General features: G+C 51.2%; 1 protein-coding gene and 1 pseudogene across 1 annotated transcript; one reads left to right on the forward strand and one right to left on the reverse strand.

Moving 5' to 3' along the window:
• Window positions 1-686: 686 nt before the first annotated feature.
• On the reverse strand, window positions 687-8,822 carry LOC120651980 (annotated as a pseudogene).
• Window positions 8,823-11,679: 2,857 nt separating this feature from the next.
• Window positions 11,680-14,139, forward strand: LOC120651981 (protein CONSERVED IN THE GREEN LINEAGE AND DIATOMS 27, chloroplastic). Its single transcript, XM_039929666.1, has 7 exons — window positions 11,680-12,040; window positions 12,202-12,354; window positions 12,589-12,666; window positions 12,834-12,929; window positions 13,343-13,378; window positions 13,509-13,669; window positions 13,782-14,139. Exons 1-7 carry the CDS (start codon window positions 11,771-11,773, stop codon window positions 13,942-13,944), a joined length of 957 nt encoding a protein of 318 aa, XP_039785600.1. The 5' UTR covers window positions 11,680-11,770; the 3' UTR covers window positions 13,945-14,139.

A 14,139-nucleotide genomic window follows, 5' to 3' on the forward strand; every position in this document is an offset into this window, starting at 1 on the left:
TTCTTCTTCTTTAATAAATATTTTTCAACAAATTCGACCTTCCAAACACCGATAAGGTCCAGAAAACCAGTTGTACGGCCGTGAAAATGCTGGTGAGGTAGGAGAGGAATAGCTAGAAACAGATAGTGGAGGAGGCATCTGACTTTGTACAGATAAGTGATGGTGTCGCGTGGAATAGAGTGTCTTCTATAATTATTTTGCTACTAGAGTTTGGGGTGTGTGATGATGGTAGGAGGCTTGCCTCGCATGACAATAAGATAGCATTTTGGTTGGTGAGTCGGGATGGGTTCGATCCACTTCAACCCGTGTTTGAGTCGGGAGTGCTACGAGGCCATGGCCAAGCGGGATGCCAAGCGCAAGGCGGGCGTCACCGATGGTTGCGCGCCGAGAACCGGCGCCTGGCCAAGGAGGCCGCGGCGATGGCGCAAGCCGAGGTGTAGGGAGTCAAGGCATGTGGAGGCAGTGGTGGACAAGGGGCGCCGAGGAGTGGCATGCATAGGGGTGAGCTCGGCCTGCGGCCGCGAGCTCGAGTGGAGGACACCAATCCGAGAAGGATCCAATCAAACAACACCAATCTGGAAGGATCCAATCAAACGACACCAATCTAATCATTTGAACAAGATACACAAAAATTAAATCAACCTTCAGGAAGATAAAGAAATTAGAAAATACCAACATTTGTGGAAAAAATAGTAGCAACTACAAATATACCATCTCATGCATGGCCCTTTGTTAAGCTTTTCTTTTCACAATAATGGATACATAAAAATTAATATAATTGTTTACCTTCCCTCTATGTTTGTAAGAGTAAAACTGCGAATTGAGTTCTGAATATCATTCCTTATTACTTGCTCTATTTCGTTGCTCCTCTGTGCAAAGTATGCGGGACGATTGGGGGATGGAAGGGTAGTGCTTCCATTATCTAGAGTGTTGACAACATATGACATAACTGGTCTATCTTCTGGGTATTCTTGAACACACGAGTGCTATATGACTACAAAGCAAAATTTCATCTAGCAAACAAGAATCCATAATAGATGAATCTACCAAATCTTTTGTGTTCCCCTCCATCCACATGCTCCACACCTGAAACAATCAAAGAACCATTTGGGTTGCGGTAATTCTCATAATCTTATTATGTAGACACAAAATTTAGTTGATAACTTTGCAAAAGTTATGTACTCACATAGGCTATAAGGTTTGGAAAACCCATAATGCCATCCATGGAGCTTCTCCTTCTACCCGTAACAACCTCCAAGAGTAGCACACCAAAGCTGTAGACATCAGACTTGATAGAGAAGACACCTTCCATTGCATACTCGGGAGCCATGTAACCACTGTTTGACAATTTTACTACTAGAAATTATTGAATGTATTCCAACTCAATTATCAGTTTGATAAATTAAAATTTAAATTGCACTCACTATGTTCCAACAACACGTTGGGTATTTGCTTTTATTTGGCGATCACTAAAGATCCTTGCCATAACGAAATCTGCTATCTTGGGTCTCATCTCTGCATCCAGTAAAACATTGGCGGCTTTGAGATCTCTATGAATTATGGTCATGTTGGGATCTTTGCTTTGTAAATGCCCAAACATGGAGCATGAACAGTAAGAAAGGTTGCAACGAAACTAAGTGTCGAACTCTCCAATAATGATCAGAAAATTCAACCCTTTACACTGTGGAGAGAGGGGGCTATTTATACCCCTAGCCGTCAGCCAGGACTTCCTAAATTGCCCCCTGCCAACTCATTTACAGCTCACTCTCAGTAGGTTCCGGGGTAAAATTACAAGGTGAGAGGTTTACAAATCCGACCTTCTCACGTATTCGGGAGGTGTACAAATCCGACCTTCTCACATATTCACGTTTTATTCACATGTCTTCAGCCGCCGAAGGTTGTAATAACCTTCGGGTACCTCCGGGAGTTTGGGCCATGAAGGTTTCATCAACGATCGACCAGCCGTCATCCTCGTTCCCGGTCGTGGGCTCTTTTCCCGAAAGTCTTGATCTTCGAGTTTATGCTTCCGGGTGGTCGTTTGTCACCTTCGGCGCCGCGGAAGCGGTACCCTTCGGACCGAAGGCCTTGATGTTTGCGCTTGCGCTCCTGGGCAGCCATCTGTTACCTTCGGCCTTCAGAAGGTGACATCCTTCGGCCCGAAGGTCATGGTTTTTGAGCTTGCGCTTCTTAGTGTTCGTCCGATACCTTCGGGTATGCTTGGCTCCATTTCATAGTGGCCCTGCAAACAGGTTAGGGAGCATTTCTGAGGGAGAGGGCTTGACCCGAAGGTCCAATCCCCAACAGTAGCCCCTCGAGGGCGAGGTCCGAAGCCGACGGTCCGAACCCTTGTTATTAAATAAGATTGCGTGTAACCTTCGGGAAGCTCCCGAGGAAACTTGTTGGGATTTAAGGACAGTCCTGCTTTTCTTAAGCTTGCGAAGGTTTCGGCCAGGTCTGCCACGTGGTTGCTTCTTATTGAACTGGTTACAACAATGTCATCAACGTAAGCCAGGACATTCCTTCTAAGTTGATGCTCTAAGACTACAGAAGATATTCTTGAAAAAGACTGTCCTGCATTCTTTAGTCCTTCAGGCATCCTCACGAAGCAGTAGGTGCCGAAGGGAGTTATGAAACTTGTTTTTTCTTCGTCCTCTTTCCTCATCCAGATCTGATGGTATCCGGAGAAACAGTCCAGTAGAGACATCAGTTGACTGTTTGCCGCATCATCGACGACTCTGTCGATTCTTGGCAATGGGAAATCATCCTTCGGACAGGCTTTATTGAGGTCAGTGAAGTCAATGCACATGCGCCATTTGCCATTCTTCTTTTTGACCGGCACAGTATTTGCCAGCCATGTTGGGTACTTGACTTCTCTAATGACATTTGCATCTAGCAGTCTTTGGACTTCGGCCTTGACTGCTGCAACTTTTTCATCTGCCATTTTGCGAAGCTTTTGCTTTTTTGGCTTGATGTTTGGGTTGGTGTCCAGGCGATGCTCGATGATGTCTCTGCTGACTCCCCGAAGGTCGTTGGCGGACCATGCAAAAACATCTTGGTTCTTGCGGAGGAACTCGAGAAGTTCTTTCTCCTCTTCAGGCTCTAGGGTTGCATTGATAGTCACCATTTTGTCGGGGAGGTGTACATCGAGGGGGACTTTCTTGACTTCACAGTCTTCTTCAAAGGTTGCTTTCTCGCTGTCCGCTTGGTGCTTTTCGACGGTAACTGGCTTGGATTCAGTCCGAAGATTGTGCACATTTTTCTGTCCTGGGGTGTATCCTCGTTCAATGTCCCACGCAAGTTGGTGGTCCCCGCGAACGGTGATGACCCCTGCGGGAGCTGGCATTTTCATGCACAAAAGTATAGTTGATGGACGATAGCTTCGAACTTGTTAATTGTTCCTCTTCCTAAGATTGCGCAGTATGGGTACGACATTTCTACCACATCGAAGGTGATGTGCTCTGTTCTTGCATTGGCCGTATCTCCGAAGGACACGGGGAGTGACAGTTTGCCGATTGCATTCACTCTCTTTCCTCCGAATCCCATTAAAGGGATTTCCGAAGGTTGAAGCAGGCTTCGGTCGATACCCATTTTATCGAAGGTATCGGAGAAGATGATGTCTGCAGAACTGCCGGTGTCAACTAGTATCTTGCCAATCCTCCAGCCTTGAATGTTTGCCTCGATGACAAGAGCGTCTGTGTGTGGGTAGCTGATGAGGTTGACATCTTCTTCAGAGAAGGTGATAGGAGAGTGTGACCACTGGGTTCTCTTGGTTGGACCTTCGGAGATGATGCAATGGACTTGCCTGAAGTAGTCCCTGCGTTGCCTCTTGTTTTCGAAGTCCAGGGTAGAACCTCCGGAGATGGGCATGATCATGCCGAAGGATGGTAGTGCCGCGGGTTGGCTATTTGTGGTTTGGTTTTCTTCTTTTGGTGGGTGAGCTGGGGGTGGCGGTAGCTGCTCCTGAGTAGGTTGAGCTTGGGCTGTTGGTTGGATGGTTTGCGTTGGAGGGTTTGGCTGCGGCTGCCAGCTGTGATTGTAGTTGTAGTTAAACATGGGTGTGCGGTATGCTTGTGTAAATGGTTGAGGTGGAACGAACGAAGGATGTGTGTACTGTATTTGTTGAGGTTGTTGGGTCTGTGGCCATGTAGTGTGCCCAACTAGCTTGGCGTTTTTCTCGGCCTCCATTCTATCAAGGGTCTTCTTCTTCTCCGGGCACTGGTTTGTTCTGTGGTCGGAGTCAGATCCATGGAAGTGATAGAAGAATTTTTTGGAATCACGCGAAGGTCCACGACCTCGGCCCCTTCCTCTGCCGCGACCTCTGCTTCGTGCCCCGGACGAAGGCTGCTTGTCGTTTGAGCGTTGGGGCTCTGGCTCTGGTGGTGTCATGAAGGGATCGAAGGTTATCTGATCCTCATCTTCGTACGAAGTTTCCAGAGGTAAGATGAGCTGGTGAGCTGGCTGCTTCTCTTGCTGCCATGTTTGCTGGTTGTACTTTTCAGCCTGACGCATGATTCTTCTTTGCTCGACCCTTCTGCGGTGGTTGGCGTCTGACTTCGCGTACTTTTCTGCTTCTGAATAATGCTCCTCTAGAGTCCTCGGAGGCTCTCTTATGAGGTGGGAGGCAAGCTGACTAGGCAGGAGTCCCTCGATGCATTTTTCTATCGCATCTTTCTCTAGGAAGTTTGGAATTTGAGCCTTCTTTTGGACGAACCTCCGGAAGTAGTCATAGAGAGGCTCGCGGTCATGCTGGGGGCACTTGAAATCTTTGACAGTGTTGGTAGTGAGTCTTCTGAAGCCCTGGAAGTCCTGGAGGAGCCTTCCTTTCAGCTGATACCAGTTGTTGATTGATTGCGGAGGCAGGTACGAATACCAGTTAGCCACAGAACCTTCGCAAGCCATGGCGAAGGACTTGGCCATGGTGGAGTCGTCACCTCCGGCCGAAGCGATGGTTGCTTCGTAGGCCATGAGGAACTGAGTTGGGTCTGTTGTGGCGTTGTACTTGGGGAGTTGAGTTGGCTTGTAGCCGAGCAGCCATGAAGTTCGCTGCAGAGCGACTGAGAGTGGTGAGGTCGGGTCAAATGGGAGGTTGACCGGCGGTGGCCTTTGGTTCTCATTATGAGCGAAGGCTGTCTGTAGGATGATGCGGTTTTCTTGCTGGGAGGAACCTTCGGGCATTTCTTGGTATGCCCTCTGTAAGCTCTCAACTTCTGCCTCCATCTCTGGTAGCCTGCGCCTGGCCTCAGCTAACTTGTTGGCTTGGTCCATTGCCCTCTTTTTGGTTGCAAGCTGGGCTTCGATGTTCTTTTTCTTCATTTCGAGGGCTTTGAGCTTGAGTGTTGCTTCTGTGAGTTGATGAGCTTCGGTGTTTTCAGTGTTATCAGACAGGTCTCCATGAGGGGCAGTTTCGTTGTTGATGTCTTCCATTTGTGGGTTGACTCCTTCGTGCTGCGGTTGGGGGTCGTCGAGGTTGCGGCCAGGCTCAGTGGAGGTGCTTGTGGTGCCGGCGATGGCTTTCTTCTTCGCTGGGGCCATCGAGGGTTGCCTTACGTGCTGGAACGGTGGGCACCGCTGTTGGGATCTTTGCTTTGTAAATGCCCAAACAGGGAGCATGAACAGTAAGAAAGGTGGCAATGAAAGTAAGTGTCGAACTCTCCAATAATGATCAGAAAATTCAACACTTTACACTGTGGAGAGAGGGGGCTATTTATACCCCTAGCCGTCGGCCAGGACTTCCTAAATTGCTCCCTGCCAACTCATTTACAGCTCACTCTTAGCAGGTTCCGGGGTAAAATTACAAGGTGAGAGGTTTACAAATCCGACCTTCTCACGTATTCGGGAGGTGTACAAATCCGACCTTCTCACATATTCACGTTTTATTCACATGTCTTCAGCCGCCGAAGGTTGCAATAACCTTCGGGTACCTCCGGGAGTTTGGGCCATGAAGGTTTCATCAACGATCGACCAGGCGTCATCCTCGTTCCCGGTCGTGGGCTCTTTTCCCGAAAGTCTTGATCTTCGAGTTTATGCTTCCGGGTGGTCGTTTGTCACCTTCGGCGCGGCGGAAGCGGTACCCTTCGGACCGAAGGCCTTGATGTTTGCCCTTGCGCTCCTGGGCAACCATCTGTTACCTTCGGCCTTCAAAAGGTGACATCCTTCGGCCCGAAGGTCATGGTTTTTGAGTTTGCGCTTCTTAGTGTTCGTCCGATACCTTCGGGTATGCTTGGCTCCATTTCGTAGTGGCCCTGCAAATAGGTTAGGGAGCATTTCTGAGGGAGAGGGCTTGACCCGAAGGTCCAATCCCCAACAGGTCAATCTTGAATCATGATGGAGGTAAAGAAGTCCTCTTGCGATTCCTTTGATTACATTAAAACGTGCTGGCCAATCTAGCATCATTTTTCTTGAATTATCTGCATATATGAGAAAATAAAAGCGTCATATATTCGAAGTCTTTTGAGATGTTCTCAAGAGTTCTGGTGTGTGACACGACCATACCAAAAAGGATAGCATCTAAGCTTTTGTTGGGTAAATACTCATAAATCAGAATCTTTTCATCACCCTCAACACTGCATCCCAAAAGTCGAACTAGATTCCTATGCTGCAATTTGGCTATTAGAATAACTTCATTCCTAAATTCCTCGTTCCCTTGCTCAGAGTTCTTACTTAGCCTTTTGATAGCAACTTCCTGACCACCTAGCATTCCCTACAGAAAATGCTAATCAAACTTAGGAGGTTGTCATTTGTCACACTGACAATCCAATGCGATTATATTCAACTAAAATGGACTAGAAGAAACAAATAACAAATGAAGGAGTTACCATATAAACTTTGCCAAAACCTCCCTGCCCAATCTTATAGGCTTCGGAGAAATTGCGCGTTGCCGCCACTATGTCATCGAATCTGAATAACGCAAACTCTTGACCAGGGTTTGTTTCTCCAAATTCACTACCCATAGCACCCAAATTCTGCTTCTTGCGCCTTTTCCCATTTCCTATTTTACCTGCATCCACAGTATCGTAACCAATTAATGGTTCTCCATTGGAGGACTAAAGAGTAAGACAGAGGTGTAGAGTAGCAGTATCGTAACCAATTAAAGTACCTTTGAACTTGAACCGTGCGAGTGAAATGCCCGCGAGCAGTAAAAGACAGCTCGCCAAAACTGCAGGCAGTGCAATCTTCAGTGCATTGGTCTTTGCCCTTTCACCTGTCCAAAGCCAATGCAATTTTCTTTCATGCAGATGCAGAGGCCACGAAACAAAAATGCTCCAAGTTTTACGTGAAACAAAGTGGATGGAAAAATTTCGGATTTCAAATATTCCAATGACAAATTTCACACTTCCCCAAGAGAAGTAAAATCGGCGCCACACACCAGCACGCAAGCCTGCAATCCGGAGGTAGAGCGTGTCGCTGCCGGTCACGTCGCCCATCTTTACCGTGTCCGTCAGCTCCCCCGCCCACACCAGGCACCTCGTCGCGTCCCCCGCCGACGCGCCGCCGCTCATCCGCAGGTCGGCGTACGCGTACGCCACGCAGGAGCAGTTCCGGCGGCACTCCGCGGCGCACTCCTCCAGGTTCCTGTTGCCGACGCGCCGGAACCCGTCGGGCGACTTCGTCCCCGGCATGGCCAGGAAGCCGTCGCCGCACCGTGGCGCCTCATCCTTCCGGCGGCAGCCCTTCGAAAAGCTGCCGCGGCTCCACTCCTCCGCGCTCGCCGGCTCGAAGCCATCGAGGCACCTGCACGCCGGGGCGGCGCCGCCGCCGGCGGTGCCGTCGCAGTAGCCGTTGGCGCCGCAGCGGCCGTAGCGGCCGCACAGGCCGGCCGGCCACTCCCCGAGGACGGACCACGCCGCCCGGCTCCTGTTCCAGCTCTGGAGCTGGTACTCGCCGGAGTAGGTGAGCACGTACCTGGTGCGCGGCGGCGCGCCGTCGGGGAGGCTGTAGGTCAGGTACATCTCCTCCTCGGTGCCGACGAACACGACGTAGACGAGGCTGGTGTTGGCCTGGTACTGGCTGGCGACCATGTACCCCGTCCACGGCGCGCTCCGCATCACGGGTCTTCATGCCCGGGAGGAGCGTGTCGGCCGGGTCCGGTACCTGACCCGGATCTTCATGCCCGGGAGGAGCGTGTCGGCCGGGTGCTCGAAGCTCTGCCACAGGGTGGTGCCGTTGGGGGACCTGATGACGAGGTCGCCGCTGTTGAGGAGCACCGCGGCGAGGCCGGTAGGCGGTGCTGCAGGGGTGCCTGGGACGGCGGTGATGTTCGTCGTCCAAACAGCGCGGCCGTCGGCGTCGGACAAGACGAGATCCGAGGTGCCGGCCGCCAGGGAGAGCGTTGGCGCGGGGGACGTGGTGGTGTTCGTGACGGGGGCGTCCCGGTTGGCGACCCACACCACGGTGAGCTCGGGGATGTCGTTGTACCATATCCCGAGGTACAGTTTGGCCGGAGTTGAGGTGGAAGGGGCGAAGAAGCCCAAGGCGAAGCTGCCGTCCTCCGACACGACGGTGGCGCCAGGGGAGAGCGGCTTTCCGGGGACGATCCTGTCGTCGGATTCACATGGCCGAAGCAGGAGGAGGAGGAGCAGAGCGGCAGCGCAGGCGATCGCTGAACAATCCATCAAGCGCTTGTCATTGCAGTATTTCTGACGAACTAGGAGAAGAAACCTCAGTTGATTTCTGAATGGAGCCAACAGGCAATCACAGCAACATTGTGTGGCAACGATATGTTAGTTCAAAGAAACTTTCAGCGGCTCGGTTACATCGGAAGCAATAATTCAAAAAGAATTTGAAGCACATCGGAGCGGGAGTGGGTAAGAATTCAGACTCATTTCTATGTTTGAATATTTAAGCCGTCCACGTCGGACTTCGCATTGTAGTCTCTTTTTTTTTCTATCCGGTTTCGTTTCGTTCGGACGTTTTGTGTGCGGTGTGATTGTGTTTTCGAACAACGATATGTATCGATCGATACAGCCACTGAAATATGCTTAATAATATATTTCTTTATCTAAAAAAATACTAGCAACAGTAAAAAATGCAAAGAATGCGTATGCAACGCAGGGATTAGTCGTCCATTTTGGATGGTAATAGTACGGTCGTTTTTCGTAGAAGAAGCAACAAGCATGCAAGAGCTCCTCTGAAATTCTGAAAGTCATCCGTGTTGCCCCAATCTAGATTAGTCCATTTGTGGTTTTATACTTTTATCGCTTGTCACTTGATGGTTTTGGGATTTTCATATGATCTAGCAGCTAATCTCTTTTTTTTTTGACATGTGGACATGGTGATGGAACGGCATCAGATTTTTGCTGAGAAAAAGGTCACAGGCTGATCTCATACAAACCGGCTGGCTGGGATGGCGACAAAGATCAAGAGTCAAAGCCGCCGATGTACCCATCAAATACTTCCATTTTAAAATCCAGTGAATGACCCACTGCAAGAGTGGTGTGTATTTGGTGCCTCGGCACTGAAGTTTTCCACACCACATGCCAAGTAGACAACGAAGGTACCGTACACAAAAACACCACTACTTCAGATGATTAGATACCGGAAAAAGTAAGTTATTGAACACATGGTCGTTTGATTGCAAGGTTACATAACGCTTGCCTTTTAAAGTTTTAAGTTCCAACGCTACAAACAAGATGACATTTTAAGTACACTTTGGTCCTGTTTTTTTTCAGCTTCTGGTACTTTTAGGGTCTATTTGGTTGGAGGGTCCAACCCAATTTGGTTGGAGGGTCCAACTGGGTTGGAACGGGTTCGACCCAGTTGGACCCGCGTTTGGTTTGAAGTTCATTTGGGTTAGGATCAACCCCAAAGGGGAATATGCTGCTCAGACGTGGGTCGGAGTGGTCCGCTCAAATCGAGCGGACCACCCCGACCCACTTCGACGCCGTCGGGTGTGCGTCGTAGGGGTCCGCCAGCCCCACGGGCGCAGCGCACACGAGCACGTTGTCGGCGGCCAGCCTTGCGGTGGCACCCACGACGCCAACGCCGATGAACCTCGCAGTTGCTGGAGGATGAGGCAACCGGCGCCGCCGCCGCTGCCGGGCTGGAGGACAGCCGCCGGCACAGATCTGGAGGACGGCCGCGGGGGGGGGGGGGGGGGGGTCCACGCGGGGCCGCCCGCGGCCCGCTGCAGCACCGAGCGGCGAGGCCATGCTGGGCGAGGAGAAGGGGACCGGCGGCCGGGGGCGAGCGGCGAGGCCAGGCGGGGCGATGAGCAGGCGGCGGCGGCCGGGGGCGAGTGGTGAGGCCATGCGGGGCGAGGAGTAGGGGCGGGGCCACGGGCGAGTAGCGAGGCCGCGTGGGGCAAGCAGGGTGCGGGGCCGAGGACGAGCGGCGTGGCCGCGGGGGGCACCGGCGAGCTCGGGGGCAGAGGGAGGTGCGGGCGTAGGCGAGATGCGGCGGAGGGAGGAGCGACGCAGGCGAGATGTGGCGTGAGGAAGGAGATGACAGGTGGGATCCGCAGACGGCTGCTCCTAACAGTGTGAAACTGGCATCCAAACCGTCCCTCGACATCCCTCTAACCAAACACAAAATTGGATTGAACCCATCCCTCTAACCAAACACTATATAGGTTGGACCCAATCCAAAAAAAAATAGAAATGGACCTAACCCATCTCCATACCAAACACAGGCTGACCATTAGCTTCGGGGTGTTCAAAAGTCAAATGCCCTGGAAAGTAAGAAGCTAGAAGCACGTTGCTATGAGTTTTTAAGCTTCTGGCTTTTGGAGGCATTTGGTTTTGGACATTCGAAAAGTTAGTAGTCCAAATGCTCTAGAAGCCCAAATAAACAGGATCACTATGCCTCATATCCAAATCACACCTCGCTTCGAAACAGACAAGATAGCCAATGCAACAAACTTAAAGAAAGAAATCCCATTCGATTTGATAGATTCGTAGCCTTACCTCTCGCAAGAGCGGGTGTTCTTATACATCTTATAGAAGGTAGATAAGCTATCTATCTTTAAAACTCATTTGTTCCAATTAGCTACTGCAAATATGTTCACATTTTGATAGGATTAACTCAACATTAACCGTATACAGGTTCAACATTTGATTTCAAATTATGAGAAGTGCAAAGACGAAATATTGAAATTGGAAGTATGAAATGTTGAAAGTAATAAATTAAAACATTAAAGGTGCTTCTTCTCTGGCGAGCTCGGCACGCAGCAGCGGCCCGCGCGGAGCAGCAGTAGCCAGGGGCAGGCGGGGCGCGCGGGAAGGAGGCGCGGCAGGGAGCGCCGACGGCGGTGCACGCGGGGGCCTGCGTGGGATGGTGGCCGGGGCACGGGAGGGAGGTGCGAGTGAGAGAGGGTGAGGGTTTGGGTTTAGTTTGTGTCGATCCAATTAGTTATACATCGTTGTATGAATCTCAAACACTAGAGGATGGAAAAGAAAAAACCTACGGAAAAAAATATAAGATCGGCGCTTGCAAGATGGTAGCAGACTAGCAGTTATAGCCCACTTAATTCTCCGTAACGCAGGCCCAGGAACCAGTTTCAGCCCAAATCTAAACAAAACGAGTGGGATAAGGCACGCACGCCACGAGCAGGCAACGTGCCCCGGCCCACCCGCCACGTGTTGGACTGGCCGATGCGAACGCGACGACCCTCCTCCCGCGCCAGCCACACAAACCCGTCGGCGGGAGCTGCTCCTCGCCACGTAAAAGATGCACGGCACGGCTCGCCGCCCGGCCGCCGCCGCATATTCTTACAATACAGGGCGGTCCCTCCAGATAATCCACAGGGGTGCCGGGGCAAGGAGTTTTATTATCCATGCTGCTCCGGCTGAAGATCGTCGGCGTGCACTCGGTGGTGCCGGCGCCGGCGCCGGGGCCGCCGGGCGGCGGCCACGATCACGGCGCCGCCTGCGCGACGGCGCCTCGGCGGAGTCCGGCGGCCGGCGCGGGGCGGCGGCGGCGGAGGAGCGTGGCGGTGGCGATGGCGCTGAAGGAGGAGCCCGAGAGCGGCCGCAGCGGCTTCGCCGGCGGCGGGCCGAGCTGGGACCCCGGGCTGGAGATCCAGGTCCCCTTCGAGCAACGACCGGTAACCGTCTCGTTCAGTCGCGAGCAATAAACTTTGCTGGATTAGATAGTTGTAGAAAACTAGGCATGTGTATGAAGCCTGCAAACGCTTGTCAGATAATGAATTGTTGGTGGCTCAAATGGTTGCTGGTGTTGGTTGGGCCATTTTTTTCGTCTGTGCAGGTGAATGAGTACTCTGCTCTCAAGGATAGCGTCCTGTACTCGTGGGCGGAGCTGAGCCCAGGATCCTTCTTCCTGCGCCTGGGCGGCCTGTGGATGGTCACCTTCACCGTGCTCGCCGCCCCGATTGCAGCCGCGAGCTTCAATCCCGGCAAGGTACCCAACAGGTTCTTCCATCATCGTCTTCTCAGACAGAACGTGAGAGAGACTGCTCTGCAGCACATGCGAATGGGATTCACGAGTACAACCGCAGAAATGGACTCATCAATTTTTTTTAGTTTTACAACCCAGCCAAACTGCGTGTCAGTTAGGATTGTGTCACTGTATGGATCTTTATAATCACTTTGGCAACTTCTTCATCTCTGAAATTCTTCTGTCCAAATTATGCAGGACCCACTCAAGTTTGTGCTGGCAGCTGGGATTGGAACTCTGCTCTTGGTGTCATTGGTGGTCCTCAGGATATATCTGGTAAGTTCATGAAGAAAAAAAAGAAAAGGAAAGGATCTACTCTGTATCTATTACTAAGTTCAGCAAATGTATGCTACAGGACCTATAAAGTGTCCATGCACACTTCATACGAAGAATAATTATACACTGAAGTTTGCTAATTAAGCTTGTGTTACTACTGCATGCAGGGATGGAGCTACGTTGGTGATAGGCTGTTGTCCGCAGTTGTGCCGTATGAAGAAACTGGATGGTACGACGGCCAAATGTGGGTAAAACCACCAGAGGTAAACGAACATGATTTCAGACCAGCACGATATATTTGGGTCTGTTTGGATCTTAAATTTTTATCAGAACAAGATTTTGTAGACCATGTTCGAGCCTAAAACAATCTAGAACTTTTGTTTGCTTCTGAGAGCATAAAACTAGTTTAAAGAAAATCGGTTTGGCTAAGACTCAAAATACAGGTCTGTGAAAAGCCTTATAGATAACTCCTATCTATACAAGATCCAATCTGGAGAAAATACAGGATCACGCAAATAACCATTTAAAGCTTTTAACACCAATCCTGAGTGTCACTGGTCCCAAATAGATCACAACTTGAATCGTCAATAAATAACCACTTATTAGGGTCACCCTCCACAACGAAACAGTCCAGTTCAGCAGGGTTTTACATGTCTGCATTTCCATTTCGCTGCAGGTGTTGGCTCGGGACAGGCTCTTGGGATCTTACAAGGTAATGCAACCTTCAGGCAGGGTTACTTTCTCTACCCAATTGCAAATAAAATCCCTGAATAAAACAGCGGACAACGAGTCGCTTTATTACCCTCTGATTTCTCACCGACGAATGATGAATAATCCTGCAGGTGAAGCCGGTGATCAACCTGCTGAAGCAGACGCTGGTGGGCACCGGCGCGCTGCTGGTCGGGGCGGTGTCGCTCTTCGCGTTCGCGGCGCCCGTCGAGGACTTCCTCCACTCCCTGAACCAGCCTCCCTCCGCGGCGTCGTCGTCCAAGCCGAGCTTGAGGTGCGCCCGGCCGCCATGCGGATGCCGCTGAACGACATGTGCACAGTTGATTACACCACCACTTGGCTTCACGCTTGCAGCATCATATTCATGACCCTACGCGCGCATGCAGGAGGGAGGAGCTGCTGCGGCTGCCCGTGGAGGTGATGCAGGACGACGACCTCGCCGCGGCCGCGGCGGAGGCCGCCGACGGGCGGCCGGTCTACTGCCGGGACCGCTACTACCGGGCGCTCGCCGGTGGGCAGTACTGCAAGTGGGACGACCTGCTGAACTGATAACCACACTAGCACAGCACCCTTGGGATATATATCCGCAGTTTGCCACTTTGATATGCTTGCAGCAGAAGACAGTGTATCTCGTGAGGATGAAAATTTTGTGACGAACTTGCTGGATGTGTAATAGATAGCTCGATCATCCTTTCCTTCCTTCCAAACAGTTGAATTACGGTTAAAATTGGATCGCTATTGTCA

The sequence above is a fragment of the Panicum virgatum genome, chromosome 9K (genome assembly GCF_016808335.1).
Source record: "Panicum virgatum strain AP13 chromosome 9K, P.virgatum_v5, whole genome shotgun sequence".
NCBI lineage: Eukaryota > Viridiplantae > Streptophyta > Magnoliopsida > Poales > Poaceae > Panicum > Panicum virgatum.

Coding starts and splice junctions, on each gene's coding strand:
- LOC120651981 (XM_039929666.1), top strand. CDS start 11,771: ATGCTGCTCCGGCTGAAGATCGTCGGCGTGCACTCGGTGGTGCCGGCG. Junction 12,041..12,201: donor TCCCCTTCGAGCAACGACCG/GTAACCGTCTCG, acceptor TCGTCTGTGCAG/GTGAATGAGTACTCTGCTCT. Junction 12,930..13,342: donor TGTGGGTAAAACCACCAGAG/GTAAACGAACAT, acceptor ATTTCGCTGCAG/GTGTTGGCTCGGGACAGGCT.